Source organism: Phaethon lepturus, unplaced genomic scaffold (assembly GCF_000687285.1).
Source record: "Phaethon lepturus isolate BGI_N335 unplaced genomic scaffold, ASM68728v1 scaffold3795, whole genome shotgun sequence".
NCBI classification, from domain to species: Eukaryota; Metazoa; Chordata; class Aves; order Phaethontiformes; family Phaethontidae; genus Phaethon; species Phaethon lepturus.
The window spans coordinates 117147-135896 of NW_010542510.1; the positions used below are offsets into that span (position 1 = coordinate 117147).

Below are 18750 nucleotides of genomic sequence, written 5' to 3' on the forward strand. Positions count from 1 at the left end.
GCCTGCCTGAAGACATCCGTGGTGTTCTCTGGGAACGCCTGGTACATTGTTAGCAGGCGCAGCGTGTAACCGCCAGCAGGCAGCTAAGCCCTGTGCTGCTTAATCACTAGAAAATAAATCCCTCTCCTATCAGAAAATTTACCTGTCCTCGAGAAAAGCATCATCTTTGCTCAATTTGGACTCCTCTCCCCCTCACTGCTTCTCTTGCAGCCCTCTCGTCTGTGACCGGGCAGCTTGAGATGGGAGGTGGAGACCACGAGCAGGTGTTCACAAAAGGCAAGTAAAGCTGTTCGTTTGTTAACAGACATCTTGTCAAACCCAAAAACTACAGTGGAATTAACTGCAGAAAGAAAAGTAAGTTCACCCCCTTCCAAGGAAACCGTTTAGAAAGGAACCGAAAATGTGGGCAATGCGAAAACAAATGATTTTTGCGATTTCTGGCATGGAACAACATCCATATTTTGTAAGTACCTTTCTTTTAAAAAGACTGTTTGTCAAGCAGAAGAAATAAAGGCCAAAATAAAACATTTAGACTTACGTTTAGTCTTTGAAAAGAAATGTTTAAATAGCACTTTAGTCCCAGTTCAGGAAAATAGAATTTTGAACTGTGGAAAGCTCCTGCCAATCCACCTCTGCTGCCCACTGCATAAAAAGGTGGCTGTTGGATGCAATGAATATCCAGTTAAAAGGAGTGGATCAATGTACATTTAAGACACAAAAGTGCTTCAGCAACCTCAAAGAATCACCTTTTTTAAAATGGAATTTATTAATGCCTTATATTACTATACAGAAGATCAGTTTGTCAGATACATAATAAGAGTCCCTATGCAGTCTTTTTTTTTTTTTGAGAAACCTTCTTGATCAAATAATGTAATCATGTTAGGTGGTGATGTCAGTAAGCACCTTCCTTGCCTATGCTGTAATAATGTTTGCCTTCCTTTCACATTGATTGTATCCCGAATAAAACCAATTGCGTGGCAGAATGAATTAATAAATGGTGATGTGAAAAATATCTTAAAGCAATAGTATGTGTCAGGAAAACACTTAATTTGTATGTTTCTATGGTTTGGCTTTCTGTATAAATCTGTATAAAGTAAGTTCAGAAGTAACAATGTATTATACTGTAAACTAAAATAATTAGTGCATGAATTTATTTTTCAATGGTCAAGATGCCATTAATTTAAAATCTGTGTCTCAAATTTGGATACCAGTTTTCACAGTCCAGCTCTTCAATCAGATTCAACAGGTTGATCTGAGAAGATTACTGGGACTTGCTTTACAATTGCCTTCAAACTAGAATACGGCATCATACATTACTGGCTCCAAAGGGAAAGAAACCAAGGATCTTCACTTTGTTTAGCAGAATCTAAAATTCCATCTTTCACAATTTTCACTAACCAACTCACAACACTTCAGTGGGCATCCAACGCTGTCACCCCTGTGTCACTGAGCTGTTGCTGGCAGTGGTAACAACGGGGGGCCTTCAGTATTCAGCGCAGCGGCCTCCTCGCTGCAGGCGCTACGCGCCGGACTGAGCGAGCATCACCGGCTGACACAGCTATTCGGGACATCAAATCTGTAACTGGAACTGAACAAACTGCTTCACACTGCACATATGAAAAGAAAAGGTACCATGAAAAGTCCACCTACTCACATTGCTATATGTCTGACAAGCTATTTCCACCACCGTGTACAATGGATATTTAATTACAATGAACTTGAAACAAAATAAACACAAATATATTAAACTTGCCTCAAGAAAGCAAAATTCCGGTATTATTTTAAGTCTATAAGCTTTATTGATACTTGGGGTTTTTGTTGGGGTTTTTTTTGTCTTTTTTTTTTTTTTTACATTTCACAATGCATTCCACAGACTTAGTTCAATACAGCTTAAACTGCAAGTGTATAAGTTTTCATTTACCATTTCTTGCATAACAAAGTTTTAAGTTTCCAAACAACAATTGCAGCATTAGATATATTCGGTCCACAGATTATCAGAGTTTGAGAGACTGTAGAATTATTATTTGCTGAAAATCAACTACTGTACGTTTGTGCAACAAAGTGTATGCTGTAATTTCCTTTTAATATATATGGAGGTTCCTTTGTTCATCTCTCCTTTGTTGTTTTTTTTTTTAAACAGATGCTAGTGTTTACAGAGACATTTTAGTTTGTCAAGCTTGTGTGCTATGGAGCTAGTCCAGAAATCAGTCAGTTCTCTGAAGTATAAAGCACTGTGGAGCAGCTGAAAGATCTAAGCTTTGTGAAACACATATATATATATTGGCAATTGATAAAACAGTAAAATCACAATACAGCTATACTCATACCAAAAAGGCAAGATTTTTCAAAACTTGCTAAAATGGTATATTCTTCTAAAACATCTCATTTTAGAAAATCTGCATCAATCTACACAGACCATACACAGTGCACAAACTGGGAAGTGTTATCCTCCGCTCCACCTGCACTACCTCTTCTGGAACGCAGCAGGGACTACCTCTGATGAAGCAAAATGTACAGCTTTCTCAAATCTTTAATATTAGCCAGTGCTGCACACAGGATAAAGAAAGATGATTAGTTTTAGATCCATACATAGCAGCGTACAATACTTAAGATGATGAAACACATGGCAGTCAAAACAGTTACTTTTCCTCAAACACTGCGTTGCTAAAAAATAAAGATCTGTGAAATTGCACTGCAATGTCAAGGGTTTCGCTATTCCCTGACCCTCCCCAGGTAAATCCAAATGAGTATTTTTTTCCCCCTTAAAAGATGAACTTCCTATTGATCAGTTGCTTCAGGCTTTTTACTCAGTTTTGCGCTTCAACCCAGGGATCTTTGCTTGGATCCTACAAGAGGAACAGGAAAAGAAAAAGAAAAGAACAGCCTTTGAGGAACAAACAAAAAAAGTAGGTGTAAACACAGTCTTACAAACAGCAACAGGCAGAAGATAAGTATCACTGCAACACAAAACTATTATGATTGGAAACCAAGGAAACTGCTAACCGCTTCTTCAGTCACTCCTCAGTTGCAACTACTGAGGGCCTCAGGTTTCACTAATGGTTTCAAATACAGAGATTTCTACTAAGAAATAATAGAGGATTAACTTAACAAACAGCAGCATCAGCACAAAAGGAGCCGATTTCATAACCATTCCAAATTTAAACAAAGGACTTTTTCCTGCCAGGGCAGATGCGTGTAATGCATTTGCTACATACAGGAGTACCATACATGCCAAGCACCGTAAACATTACTTATAAAGTGAAATTAAAAAAAAAACAAACTCACTTGGCCATCGCATCTTTGACATTCTTGTTCATGAGTCCCAAATAATGGTCAATTTGGGCCTGAAATGGAAGATGACAGATGTTACAGAGTAGCTCTTTCTTACCAACAGTTGCTCTGCTGCCTGCGAGGCAGCGTCGTCTCGCACCGCACACGAAAGCCGGCTGAGGGAAGGAAGGGGCTCAACTGTGTGTGTTTCCCAGTTTGATGCCAGAGCTCCCACGGCTTCAGCCGCAGCACATGCTAGCGTTTGCCGGGGGGAACGCGCACAACGGCAGGGAATAGCAGGTAAGTCCCCAAATAAATTCATCCCTGGCTTCTGCGTGTTCCATCAAACCGGCCACTAGCGTTTGCCCCCCCGCCTCTTCTCAAGGCTGCCCCAAGATGAGGGTGCACAACCAGGACCCACGGTGAGGGGCGGTCGGCTCCTCTGCGCAACGCTCAGAAGGAAAGCTGCTTAGGTGGGCTGGGCCTGTTAAACAGCTTACGCCTTCAGAGAGCAGCCTTCTGCTCGGCAAGAGGATTGAGGAGCCCGGGTTAAGCCACACAAATTGTCCATCATCTTTGGCTACTGGATTTCCTTTCACTGCAGGGTACTTTGCTCTTCCCTAGGAGCTCGGAGAGGAGCCCAAGAGGCTCCGCCATCTGCTCAGTGCCTTTCTGCCTCCCTTCCTAAGTCCCGGGCTGGCCCCTGTGAGCAGCGTTGTTTTTGAAAGAGGAGAAGGAACTGCTAAGCCAGAGCTGGCTTCCCCCCTCCCGTGCTATGACCTGCTGAAGACAGTCCCTGCTCAAGCTCTGCTATAATTTAATCACACACGTCTTATTCTGGCTCCTTCTTACCTCTTTCTTTTACTCTGCACAGGAGAAGTACCAGACTGTGCCGAGCATCTCCCACCTGTGGGTTTTTGCCAGGGCTACACATTCCATAGGGCTTCAGGACACAAATCCTGACTCTCAGCTCCAAAGATGTTTCTTCAGAAATTGTTTTTAAAGTATTTACCTCAGGATTAACGCACCATGCCTACTGCTGCTTTAGTCCTGACCAAATCTGGATCAGAGGAGAGAAGGCCTCCAGGTTAATCGGGCCTTTTTTGCAACTGTTTGCTGAGGAAGCCTTCTTACCCTTCCACCAAAAAGGAGGAGGGGAAAGCACACACAGTCTGGACTTCACAGTGGACTTGCTTCTCTTGGCCCTGGCAGTGACTCCTGGTTAAAGGCTTTAAAGATTTTAGACAACTGAAATTAGTTTTGGTTTTATTCGCCTGTGGTTTTGCTTCAATAGAGCCAATTTCATGAAGCATTTAATGAATCTTTAGTTAAACACTCACCTGGTGTCTCTCATAAATAACAGGAACACTGAAGAGCGAAATCAAAGCTGAAAAAGAGCACAGCAAAGGTATAAATATTTATAAAAAGGATGGTGTTCAGGCAAAACAATGACTAGTCATCACACTTTGACATTTCTTTCAAAAAGGCACAAGAAAAAGAAATAACTAAGCCACATACAAAAATTTTTGGCCAGTAATTTAAATAACCCCTATTAAGGAGATGCCGGGCTGTTCTCCACGTCTCATTAACAGTACAGCAAGTTTGGTCACGGTTCACCTTTTCACTGTGGGTTATACAAGTTCTTCAAAAAGGATGCTCAGGTGCTGCCAACCTCAGTCGGTTTCTGACACCTGAAGCCAGCCTGCTCTGGGATACAAGAAACAAACTATCTGCAGTGGGATATGGCCACAGCCAATTTTGTACCTCCTCCAAAGTCACAACACAGCGATGACATTCAAGTGAGGCTAACCCTGACAGGGACAAGCACAGCAGAACATGCTTTTAAATGATACAACGTCTGGAAAATCAGCAATCTCAAGGAACTCAACACTGCAATTCAAAACGAACCTTCTGCAGTGTTACCAACGTCCTAGAGAAGGACACACAACTATAACATATTGCTACACTCTCAAGAACACGGGAATAGCCTCACAGTACCGAGCAGGCTTCAGAGCTTTTCCAAGGTCATTTTGTATGCCAGGTATTTAACACGATTTAAAACACTTACCCAGAATCAGTAATGTCAGACCATTAAACAAGGCACCAACATAAGTGAATACCCACATCAACACTGCGAACTGAAAAAGAAAAACCAAAAAGGCATGTCAGCCCACAGTCAGTCTTTCTGCCAGAACATACTAGTTAGAGCAGTGAGAGAACGTCTCTCAACATATGAAACTAAAACGCCCCAAACTCCACTTCACCCTTGTATGTCTCAGGTAATTATAGATGAGTGACAAGATGGCTGAAGGGTTCAGTAATAGGATATGCGGCCTCTTGCGTCTACGAGGTCATCGGCCTGAATTCAGCCCAAGTCAGCAGTGACCAAAAGCTGTTAGTATTCGGTGGCTGATTAATGCCCTCTGCATTTATACAGCACTTCCAAGCCCACGTTTAATAACCATGGGCAAACACAGTTCTTACCTCCCACCCTTCAAAGAGAGGGAACAAGACAGGCAAGTGAGAGGTTAAAGGGCTGGCGCACGACACAGCAGCGGTGACAAGAGCCAGAAGGAAGCAGGTCAGTTGTTTGGGTGGTAGCCCAGCAGCCAATGCAGGAGCGCATCCACTTCTGGGCTGCAGCGCAAACAGCGGCACCAAACTATCACAACCACACCTCGGCGCAGCAAAGGTCTCAATGAACCGTTAACTAGACTAGGCAGAGGTTTCTGTCACATGAGGGGAAAAAAACTTTTCTGGAAGGTAACGTGACAAGGTTGGCTTGATTGACTTTTCTCCCTTGAAAAAAAAAAAAGGACCTTTGGATACTAAAAAATTCAGGAAAGGGAGGAGTTAACAGTGCCATAAAATGGAAGCTGGCTTTAAATGAGAGACAAATTCAGAAGCAGAGATGTCCCTTCTGTTAACAGACACCTAAACCCCTCACACTGCCACAATTTCTGGCTTTGTATCCCAGCCTCTAACTCGTACCCGGCCATTGTTCCTCCCCCACCGCCACCCTGCTGCCTGCACAGGCTCTGCTCCACTAGCTTTACACAAAGATCTGCAGAAGTTCATGCCCCGTGGTTTTCTGCCAGGTGGAGAGTGTCCCAAGCACACCTCTGACCTATACCGGGGTGGGAGGGGGCCGAAGGCTGCCAGCTCTATTTCTGTGTAGGATTTGTCCCCAAGGAAAATCAGCCACTTTCTTCTAGTGTTGCACAACCCATAAGGAACTGCACAGAAGCCAGGATTTGGATGTCAGACATGGTGGATTTACCAGTGCTTATTTCTTGCTAAGCACTGAATTATGCTTTGCATTGTGCAGAGCACACGGAAGAGACCCCCAGCCCTTTAATCAACTAGGCACGTCGGGTTATTTTCTGCGCAAGACACTGCAGAAGCCCGAACAGCTGTACAGACATGGTGTGGAGGCTGCTCCTGGCACCAGGAGAGAAGATCTGGGCACAGTTAACAACCAAAGGTGAAGCACTGTGGTAAGCAGGAGATACACATAAGGAAACGATGGGTACAAAGCACTGGAAAGAAAAAAATGCGTATCAAAGGACTGTGCTGTGGGCAAGGATCTAGCCTGCAGCCAAGTTACTCAGAAGTTACGTATCCAAACATCCATTTCCAGCTTATCATAAGATGCAAAAGATCCAAACCAAACAAAATCAACAGCCATCAGTAAGATATGGGCATGACAATCGATACAAGTTTAAATGCATGATCCCTGTAATGAAATGAAGTTTACTTCAAGAACTTCATTCAAAAGCTGATCCCACTCAAAATGCGGTAGGATTAATTGCAAAAGATGCAGTTCGTTATCTGTCAGTTCTTTTTAGATGTGACGTAAACAGCACTAGAGGCACAAAGCTAACCCTCACACAAGGCTGCAATGTTACCATCAACTGCATTTGCACTGAAGGATTTTGGCAGGTTTCTCAAGAAAAATAAAGCAGATTTCTCTCAACTCCCTCATGATTCATTCAAACCTTGGCCCAGTTCTGCTCTCCGCAACGCCAGGGTGAGAGCTGCCTGCCTGCCTCGTTGCACAAGACATCTTAACGGAGCCAATACTTTCCTGTATGTGCAGCACGCTCCCCTCCCCAGCAAAGGCAGGAAAGTCAACAACTTTTACTGCAGCAAAAAGCCTCCACGCTTCTGATCATTCAGAACGATTCTCTTGCAGGCTCTGCATTCAGTAACCCAAACATGCAGGCTTCACGCACACACAGCAAAGCATCTCGACAGCTCTCCACGATCTCCTCCGCACGAACACATTACCGAAGCTAAGCACCGCCCCGGGCAGGCAAACATTTAGTAATATTGCTGAAGACTATGACCAAGTCAGAAAATGTGAGTTTATGTAAGCAGAGGGATAACAGATATGAATCAATCCCAAAGTCCAACAGTTATCACAACTATCCAAGCCTATTTACTGAGCATTGAATTTATGGCCCAAGAAAGATCAAAATCCAGGAGTTAACCATTTGACTGACAGAGGCTTTGCTTCTCCAAAAGTCTGTCCAGAGCAGCATCAGGGGCTAACAATGACCTGTGTTGCATGTGCGGTTTTTAATCCACTTCACTTACTCATACCAGGCAGGAGGGGGAACCACTGACCCCAGCGAGACCACCCCCTCTCTCTGCCGCACCAGTAAGGGACAGCTATTTTGAAAGCTGGGGCTACCAAAGTGAGTGAAGTTCAGGAAAAAACCTCAGAACTGCCCTCCCACAACTCCTCTCTTCAAACACTTCTCACAGTTAAAACACTCCCGGGATTAAGCGGAGTTGATCGCAATCCCACATTTACGTATTGGGCTCTATTTTTTTTCCCTTAGAAATGAGACAAACTCTGAGAACCTTACAAAGGCAAAAGGCTTACCTGACACATGTCTAAACACTTAAATCTTTAAGACGAAAAATGAAGCAGAAGACAACCCAGGATTGACCTACAAAGATAATATTGCTCTTCCCACATTCTCAGGACAGGTCAGAAGGAAAGCACAGGGCCCAAACTCAGCCTGAACATTACAAGGAAATGTAAACCAGTAAAAAAACCACAGTATATCTGATGGCCTGAACTGAGTTTCTGCCTACGTCTTTCCAATGATTAATAACTCCCCAGTACCCAAAGCATACCCCAATTTAATGGTACACCCAGAAATGTCCATCTATCCATTTGTTTACTATAAAATAGTTCAAATACAGCTAAGGGCTCTACTTCTCAAAACATCAGTTGAGCAATGACAAATCAAAAGCAATTGTGCCCCGGTGTCAGACCGGGGGGCATTGCGCAGCTGGGGGTGAAGCACTAGATCGCTGTCTTATCGGGACAAAGTGCAGTTTCTCCTGGGACTCTCTGGCAAGGGCTCCTCTGGAATTGTTCCTCAAGAGCTGTGAGGAACTTCTCCTGCATAAATATTTAGAGTTCATTTTAAGACTTCCATGACTGAACCATTGTTTAATAAAAAAGAAAAAAAAAAATCTTAACAAGGCAGATGTTACAGCCAGAACTATTACACACGATAAAAATGACCCGCAGACATTTTCTCCATTAAAGCTCTGTAAACTTTAATTATACACAAACATGCTGTTTCCTATAGTGAAGATGTTTAAAGTACACGAGCCAAGGTATTTTTATTTTTTGTAAACCAGGGCTGTTATATTACATAAGACCCCAAGCATCTTCATGTTCTCCTCAAACACAAACTCTTCATAATCAGCAACTTGTGCTTATGAACTGTCCTGACATTCACTGGTTTCACATAAGGGTTGCTCCCAACTACCATAAATTAGACTAATTAACCTACATCCAATATTTTAAATGTCAGAAGAAGAGAGGGGAAAATGAATTAGTTCAGCTGAATAAACATGCCTTTCCTATATTACCATAATATTTTAGAAGTGATTAAAGTGCCTTGAAGACATTCTGACTGGAATCAATTCTACTCCTACCATAATTCCTCCGAAAAGCCTAATTTTTAAAACGGTGTTGACTGAAACAGTTGGCTGCACACTGCTTCCTTTTCCCTTCCTGCAAGGGACTGTGATCTCTGAACAAATGGTGTGGAAATTCTTATAACTCAGGTGAAGGAACATACCACAAAGGGCTTAATTATTAAAGAAATACAAATGACCTTGTGACTACAATCTGGCGAATCAACAAAGGGTTACAGGGGTGGTGCCACAGCCAGAGGTTCGGCTACTTAGACCATGGGACTTGCTTTGAGAAACTGGGTCTACTGGGGGCTGACGGGGTCCATCTGTCAGAGAAGGGGAAGAGCATCTTTAGTCATAGGCTTGCCAAGCTGGTGAAGAGACCTTTAAACTAACCTCAATCCATCCCATTACTACCAGTTTGATACCAGTGCCAGCAATAGATGCCCAGAGCCTGGAGAAGGATCACAGCTCAGCAGGAGAGCACCTGAAGAGCAGCACAAAGGAATTCCAGCCACTCCAGCCAGTAAGTCAGCTTCACTGGGAGCCCAGCTTAAATGCCTCTAAGCAAACGCATGTAGCACAGAGAAAACACAAGAGGAGTTAGAGACGTGCGCACACCTGCAGACCTATGATCTCACCAGCATCACGGAGACGCGGTGCGATGGCTCCTATGACTGGAATGGAAGGATACAGGCTCTTTAGGAAGGACAGGCACAGGAGATGAGGAGGGAGTGTTGCCCTCTATGTCAGTGACCAGCTGGAGTGCATGGAGCTCTGCCTGGGGATGGATGAGGAGCCGACCAAGACCTTATGGGTCAGGATTAAAGGGAGGACAGGTGACATTATAGTAGGGGTCTTGCTACAAGGCCACTCGACCAGAAAGATCGAGCAGATGAGGCTCTCTATAGACAGGTAGGAGCAGCCTCATGTTCACAAGCCCTGGTCCTCATCACGGGGGACTTCAGCCACCCCAGTATCTGTTGGAGGGACAACATAGCAGGGCATAAGCAATGCAGGGGGTTCCTGGAATGCATTGACGGTAACTTCCTTCTCTAAGTGATAGAGAAGCCAAGGAGGAAAGGTGCTATGCTGGACCTGGTTCTCACCAACAAGGAAAGGCTGGTGATGTGGCACTCAAGGAGGGAATGTGATGCTCAAGGGCAGCCTTGGCTGCAGTGACCATGAAATGGTGTTCAAGATCCTTAGGGCAGGCAAGGAGGGCACACAGCAAACTCACTACCCTGGGCTGCAGGAGAGCAGACTTTGGCCTCTTCAAGCATCTGCTTGGTAGAGTACCATAGGATTAAGCCTGGAGGGAAGAGAGGCCCAGGAAAGCTGGTTAATATACAAGGATCACCGCCTCCAAGCTCAGGAGCGATGCATCGCAACGAAGAAGTAGTGAGGCAAAAACGCCAGGAGGCCTGCATGGATGAACAAGTTGCTCCTGGACGAACTCAAACGCAGAAGGAAGCCTACCAAGGGAGGAAGCAAGGACAGGTAGCCTGGGAGGAATACAGAGAAATTGTCTGAGCGGCCAGGCATCAGGTTAGGAAAGCTAAAGCCCCGAAAGAATTAAATCTGGCCAGGGATGTCAAGGACATGAAGAAAAGCTCCTATAGATATGTTGGTGATAAAGGGAAGACTAGGGAAAACGTGGGTCCCTCTCCAGAAGGAAACGGGAGACCTGGCTACCCTGGATATGGAGAAGGCTGAGATACTCAAAAGACTTTTCTGCCTCAGCCTTCCCTGGCAAGTGCTCAAGCCACACCACTGAAGTCACAGAAGGCAAAGGCAGGGACTGGGAAAATGAACTGCCCGCTGTAGGAGAAGATCAGATTCGAGACCATCTAAGGAACCTGAAGGTGCACAAGGCCATGAGACCTGATGAGATGTATCCGCTGGTCCTGCGGGAACTGGCGGATGAAGCTGCTAAGCCACTAGCCATCATATTTGAGAAGTTGTGGCAGTCTGGTGCAAAGTTCCCACTGACTGGAAAAACAGAAACATAACCCCCATTTTTAAAAAGGGAAAAAAGGAAGACACGGGGAACTACAGGCCAGTCAGTCTCACCTCTGTGCCCGCCAAGATCATGGAGCGGATACTCCTGGAAACTATGCTAAGGCACATGGAGAATAAGGAGGTGGTGGCCTTCTACAATGGGGTTACAGCATTGGTGGGTAAGGGAAGACTCTACACGCACTTGTGCAAAGCATTTGACACTGTGCCACGCAACGTCCTTGTCTCTACATTGGAGAGAGATGGATTTAGTGCATGGATCACTCAATGGATAAGGAATTGCCTGGATGGTCACACTCAAAGAGTTGAGGTCAATGGCTCAATGTCAAAGTGGAGACTGGTGACAAGTGGCATTCCTCAGGGGTCAGTATTGAGACTGGTGGTGTTTAACATCTTCGTCAGCGACATCGACAGTGGGATTGAGCGCACCTTCAGCAAGTCTGGCAACGACACCAAGCTGAGTGGTGCGGTCGACATGCTGGAGAGAAGGGATACCATCCAGAGGCACCTTGACAGGCTTAAGAGGTGGGCCCACGTGAACCTCAGAGTTCAACAAGGCCAAGTGCAAGGTCCTGCATGTGGGTCAGGGCAATCCCAAGCACAAATACAGGCTAGGCAGAGAACACACTGGGAGCAGCTCTGAGGAGGAGGACTTGAGGGTGCTGGTTGATGAGGAGCTCAACATGACCTGGCAATGGGTACTTGCAGCTCAGAAAGCCAACCGTATCCTGGACTGCATCAAAAGAATCAAGGGAGGTGGTTCTCCTCCTCTACTCCGCCCTTGTGAGACCCCACATAAGGCCCTCAACATAAGAAGGACATGGACCTGTTGGAGCAAGCCCAGAGGAGGGCCATGAAGATGATCAGATGGCTGGAGCACCCATCCTATGAAAACAGGCTGAGAGTTGGGCTTGTTCAGCCTGGAGAAGAGAAGGCTCCGAGGAGACCATAGAGCCACCTTCCAGTACCTGAACGGGGCCTATAAGAAAGCTGGAGAGGGACTTTTTACAAGGGTATGTAGTGATAGGACAAGGGGTAATAGCTTTAAACTGAAAGAGGGTAGATTTAGATTAGATATAATGAAGAAATTCTTCACTATGAGGGTGCTGAGGCACAGGAACAGGTTGCCCAGAGAAGTTGTGGCTACTCCCCATCCCCGGAAGTGTTCAAGGCTCGGTTGGGGGGAGCTTTGAGCAACCTGGTGTAGTGAAAAGTGTCTCTGCCTATGGCAGGGGGGTTGGAACTACATAACTTTAAGGTCCATTCCAACCCAAACCATTCTATGACACAAGTTCTTCTGTGATGTTTAATCAGGTCCAAACACGACTTAAGCAAAATAATGCTTCATTGAGCACCGAAACTCAATGCTCTTAAAAAACACAATAAACAAAGAATACGTTCTTTTCCTCACGCACACACCAAGTCTAAGTTACCAAAATGCATTCTAGCCATGTAACAATAATTATTCCGGTCAAGGTTGTGGCCTTGACATGCTGCGCAGATGAATCCTAAGTACTTGGTCACTTAAGCATGAAGGCAAGACACTGCTTCTTGCAGACCAGACCAATGGGCAGTGGTGAGAGCATTTAGCCATCAAAGCGCAATCCCTGCGTGGAAACAGCAGCAAGACACAGACAACAATGGCCTTATTTAAGCCATTTTGCCATAAAATGATTGCAGCAGTATTAATCATATCCAGAAAAATGACCAGAAAATGAGAATGCACAGACACCTCATAAAAACACTTCTACTGCACAGCCCTTTAGGAGCCGGAAGATTATTAGACAAAACCACAGGCTAATATCCCACCTCCTTTTGCCCTTCTGAGAAAATGAATCTATCACAAGCAGCAGACCCCAGGTAATAACCCAACAGCCTTATAATCTTTCCTTTCTCCAGAGGGAAAGGACTCTTAACTGCAGGAGACTTGCACAACATCAGGTGCAACTTTTCTGGCACAAACTCTGTGCTTAAGTTGAAGCATAATGAGAAATTGGATCTAGAAACTCTGGGTAAGATCCGCCTCCTATTTCTGTTCCACAAATATAACAAAGACTTTTACAGCCTTCCTATTTTCCTGCAAGTTTCACTAGAAACCCCTTCCCCCAACCCCACAACTCCTCAAAGGACTTTACAAAGCACTAAGGGATTTACTGGAGGATAAATGCAACTTTATTTCAAGAAGATTAAGCAAACTGAAAAAGAAATGGACAACACGTTGTACTCGGAAAAGGAAACAATTGTTTGAAAAACGAAGAAAGGCGATTAGCTTGAAAGGGGAGAATATAATTCTCACAGAACAAAATTGTAGGGTTTTCAGCCAATTTTTTTTAATTATTCTTCACTGTCAGTTTTGCTCTGCTACCTTCAGTAAATCCTGTTAAATACTACTTGGACATATTCAAGATATCTGGTTAGGCAGTATTGCACGCCTGAGGTATAGTAACCTGCAAAACCCATTTCAGTAACTTGCATCCCTAAACGAGGCAGCTATTCACACCCAAATCCAGGGACTGAAACAGGTGTCCACCTTCCCAGTAAAACAAGGGCATCACTCAGTCCCCACTCTTCCAACAAAAAAGTAGACACAGGAGCTCCTACTGTTTAAGGCAAGTAACTGTACACTAACCACTTGCTAGTCTCGGTACAGAAACAAACAGAAAAACAAAAAAAACCCAGACTTTGCCAGTCTAGCCCAAAACTTAGATTTTTCAAGAGGGAGAGGTACAGGTTAGTGACAAATTCTGAATGCCCAATGTCTTGTTTTCTTAAAAGATTTCTGCTGTGAAGCACCAGCGAGGAGGTGTAACAGCTAAACTGCATGCAGACAGAGCTTTTTTCAGTTTTCCATTCATTTTTATTATACTGTCAAAATAAAGTATAGATGAAGTCAGCCACTCTTTTACTGCATGCAGCACTTTATATTCCGCTCAGTGTGGCTAACAGAGAGCTATACTTCTTGAAAAACAAAACGGCTTAGTACTTCCAACGAGCAAACTAAAACTCAGTATTTACTTATACGGAGCCAACGATGCCATTGTTCATTCAGGTTTATAAGGACTAGTGGGCTTTGCTAAGCTAGGTCAGCAAGGAATCTATTTAGACAAGGCTGCTGTATCTACAGCTGAAGTAAACTTACCTTCAGAGAATCAACTAAGTCATCAACTAGGAAGAGACGTCTCAGCTCTTTGACTGTGCCATTAATGTGACCAAGCACAACATTACTGTATTTCTGAATAAGCTCTTCAGACACAGCTACATCAGACTCCAAGTAAGCCCTGCAAAGAAAGAAGAGCTTATGAAATTTTACTGTAAACACATATGTTATACATACAATTTCAACATACATTCTTTTTATGTTATAAAGAGAAAAACCTCACCACATGAGGAATGCTAAAAGGATAGAACAGAACTAATCTAAGTTACTCTTAGAAAGTAAAAGTGAACCTTAGAAAAATCCCCACAACCTCTTAGAAGAAAGAAAAAAAAAAAATCTTTCTTTCTTTCTTACTGCTATGTTGTGCTAGTGCATTTACTAAGTCACTCACAGACTCTTACCTGGACAAGGCAAAAAAGGTGTGCTGGCTAACATGTATGTGTGAACAGAAAAGGCTAGCGAGTGGCCAAAAGAGTGTCCAGCACCACTGACCCATATGCTGCTTGGTCTATGAAGTCTCTTCCTACTCCTCAGCATATGTTGTAATCTATTACACTAATAAGGCCAAAGTGTATTTAAAAAAATGAGACAGACAGACAGGCTGGGGGGTATGGAGGGGGTGTGTCACTCTCTGGTTTTGCTGTTGCATTAGGCAACCTAATATTCTATGAGATTCCTACATTTCTCAAAGAGAAAAAATCCTACAAAAGCAATATATCCATTCATACCACTGGAAGGCACTTCTGAAGTTACCATTAGGCTGTAAGAAATACACTAAAGCATGGTAAAATGAGCAAGGTTTTCATGATTTTCTAAAAAAATTATTACAGTTAGTGACAGCAGTTCTTTCTGTTAAAAGATATAAGCTCCTATCTGGTCAAGTGTTCTTTCCACTACACTGCAACTTTTATCTGTAGTTGCTGTGGCTATGGCAATTTAGACTCTTTAAATAGAGAATAATTTACCTAATTTGCATGTTGGAGGGAGAAGGAGCAATGCAGCACATCTGGAACAGGGCACTCATTTTACAGTTAGTGCAGTAGTTAAACTTTTGCTTTCATTTGGGGGGGATTCTGCTTTGGGGTGGTTTTCTTCGAGTTTTTTAAAAATAAGAAACGCACAGTGGAGGCTCCTACGTATGTCATTTAGGGCAAAGCTAAACATGGCCTTGCGGCAAGTCCAAAACAAATTAAAGTATTTTAAACGGTAACTACAGACCGCAGCCATTTCAAGGCTACGTTCTGCTGTCCACACTTGGCTTGAATCTGCACACCCTTCTCAGCTCATCAGGAAGATATTCAGTACCCGAATGAAAAATTAAATTGATCTCATGGATATGCTCTTCACTGTCAAACTAAATTAAAGTAAAAACATCCTTCTTGTAGTTGAAGCTATACAGATAAAAAGTAAGCAACCAGGTACGCTGCACAAGAATGACTGGAAGCTTGTTATGAATATCAGTATTTTTAGAAATAAACTGCAGAAAGAGCACGGGTAGAACAAGTTTTGCTTGTTCTTGCTAAGAACAAACTTAACTGGTAAAGCTGGAAATGCTGTTTGGCTACTGAAGAGCACTACTGGGCAGATAGAGCAAACAGGATTTCAGCTGGGAATTATTCACCCTACTGAAGGTAAATAAAGATGGCCATGTAAGGCCTGGATGGTTAAAAAAAACAACCCAAACAAAAAACTAAGTTTATAAAAGATATACATTTCAAGCTGCTATACTGAATGTTGTTGCCAATTGTTCAGATGTATTTTTTTATCTAAGCTTGAAAGCAAGTAGTCCTTTTCTTCCAGAGTTTTGTCCCACAGCTGGTTTAGGCACAGATTGAATTCCACTGGGTAAGAGAGCCACTACACATACTTAGGGAAGAATGGAAGTAAACCCAGGAAAACATTTTACTTTGCCTTACTGAAGATGAGAGGAAAAGAGTAAGAATAATTGGAAACACCACAAAATTAGTAAGAGAGCTGTAAATAGGAGAGCAAGCAGGAGTTTCTGAAAGGTGCAAGGGAAACTGAAATTGCACCACTTCATTGATTAATAAAAGGAGAGAAGCAAGTCTGAGCAGTGTGGGACAGGGCTGGTACGGAAACAGGAAACATGCACTCTTACTAATTACTCTAACAAGTTTTTACTCCTCTTAAGATGCAGCTTTGCAATAATGGGCAGCACTGTACTCCACACAGGACAGGATGAATACCGTGGACACCGTCTTTCCACACTGCAGGGAAGTGGACACATGGTATGCCCCAAGGACTTAGCTCATCAATTAAAGCAAAGAGCTCGGAGTAAATTAATCCTAGGATTCAGCTCCTCAAGCCTTATAATTCAGAGCCCAAGTTTCTGGATTTCTGATCTGGGCAGGCTGCAATGAACCTGTATTCTGCCGACGACAAGGCAGCCTTGCATGTGGAGAACACAGCTATGCTGCTACATACTAAAACACAAATTTTAAGAGTATTCTTAAAAACAGTTCCAAAAAGATAAAAGCATCACCTGCTACATTTATTCCGATTTTTTCTAAATATATTGCATTGAAAGTGCAGCATCTCCTGGGTATTCTTTAAAATTTGTTCAACATCTGCCACTGGTTCACATTCTGAAGACTATACCATTCTAAAATGCACACACTACTCCATTAGATTGAATACGCAGATTTTTAAAAAATGTAACTGAAGGTATTCTAGCAAAATTCCCTGTACCAAGTGCTCAATTCATTTTCTTTACCGCTGTGTATGCCTACTGAGAAAAACTGAATGAGTAGTCATAGGTTGGGTAACGGATTTTTCAGTACAGAGACTACTTACATTATTATGCAACATATTATGGCATATGTCATCTACTGCTTCTAACAGCACCAATACTGCTGTTCCCCAAAACAACATACTTTTTCTTAATTAAAAGATAAATCTCACCTAAATGGGTGGCCTTCATCAGACTTTTGGATTGCCTGGATAACTCCCTTGTATATCCTAAAGCTGATCGTCACAGAAAGCAGGGCCAAGGCAATGTAAGCTGTCACGCTCACGATGCTGAACACTGTTAATGAAAGCAGCAGGAACAAGCTGGCACCAAACACCACTCCTGTCTTCTTAATGTCTCGCCAGTAAAGGAGGTCAACAACTAAAATTTAAAAAAGATAAAAAATTAGAACAAGATACCTTTTGCATCCATAGGAAAACAGTAAAACGTGATTCATTTGACTGCTGAGAGTCATCAAGAATGGAACTCGCAATCTCACTGTCAAACCAGAGCTGAAATTACAACTAGAAATAGGTTATTTTAGTACTGATTTTGCACTGGACTTCAGATTATTTGGATTATTGTTACTAGGATTACCTCAAATGTAATTGCTAAAATTTAAGAACAATTCTGCCCTTAAGCAATGTCAGAATTAATCTCTTCAATTACCATGCTATATTCTGCACCAAAACCACAGCAGTTTGTGCTTCATTTGATTTTATTTTTGTGGGTTTTGTGGAGATCCACTCACTGAAGAGACTGATTCCAATTCCCTGTTAGGATAAATGACAAGACACTACCAGATCTCTAAACCACTGTATCTTTGCAAGCCTGGTAGAGGAAAAGGCACTGGCTCAAGATTCATTAACAGTTCGTTTCCTTTTGACTGAAGACATTCCCATGGGAGTTTATAATGTTGATTATGGATGGCAGACTGAACAATCAACAGGGAATAAGCTCACCGAAATTTCAATCCAGACTAAATTGGCTGTGCTACAATGCAAAATACTTCATTTGGAAACCAAGTTTATTTTTTCCTTAAGCAACCCTCATGAGAGAAGACAGTATCATCCCATTTTTAGCATCACTGTTTAGAGTAAACTACACCCTTGCACAAGTCGTAGGTCATGGCTTAGTACATCCATTGCAGATGTGTTTGTTTTGAGGTGCAGTTGATTGGCTGATCACCTTACTGAACTCACGAAATCTGCAAATGTCATTCTCCATTGCCGAGTACAGAACTGGGCAGGGGCATCTAGTCTAGTTTTATACTTCATGGTGAGACACACAATAAAACTCATTCTTTATGATTTCTACTTGCACAGCTGATTAGATTTTCACAAGAACAAATTCATCTTCTGCATCAAAACTGCTTGTTAATGGCAATAACAGAAGAATTTTTAGACACAGAACTCAAGACAAATAATAGAAAAATTATTACAACACAAGCTTAGTGATCCTATCTCATTCTCACCGAAGCTAATTGCAAAATAGCATACCACAAGTCAGAACAGATTCTTACTCTGAATGACTGTAAAAGAAAATTAAAAAAATAAAATTTGACTACTATTTCTGACAGGATGATAATGTGGTAATGCACCAACATTAA

The 18750-nt window shown here is 42.9% G+C and overlaps 1 protein-coding gene across 3 annotated transcripts in view; it reads right to left on the reverse strand.

Moving 5' to 3' along the window:
- Window positions 1-1812: 1812 nt before the first annotated feature.
- The window catches only part of RTN4 (reticulon 4), a 33967-nt gene continuing 17029 nt past the window's right edge, over window positions 1813-18750 (reverse strand). For all 3 annotated transcript variants that reach the window (XM_010288036.1, XM_010288037.1, XM_010288038.1), the window contains 6 exons: window positions 17315-17522; window positions 14375-14513; window positions 5339-5408; window positions 4611-4657; window positions 3286-3344; window positions 1813-2846 (listed from right to left, as the gene is read on the reverse strand). In XM_010288036.1, the coding sequence (XP_010286338.1) occupies window positions 2804-2846; window positions 3286-3344; window positions 4611-4657; window positions 5339-5408; window positions 14375-14513; window positions 17315-17522 (566 nt within the window). In that variant the 3' untranslated portion in view covers window positions 1813-2803. The remainder of the gene's footprint in view (window positions 2847-3285; window positions 3345-4610; window positions 4658-5338; window positions 5409-14374; window positions 14514-17314; window positions 17523-18750) is intronic.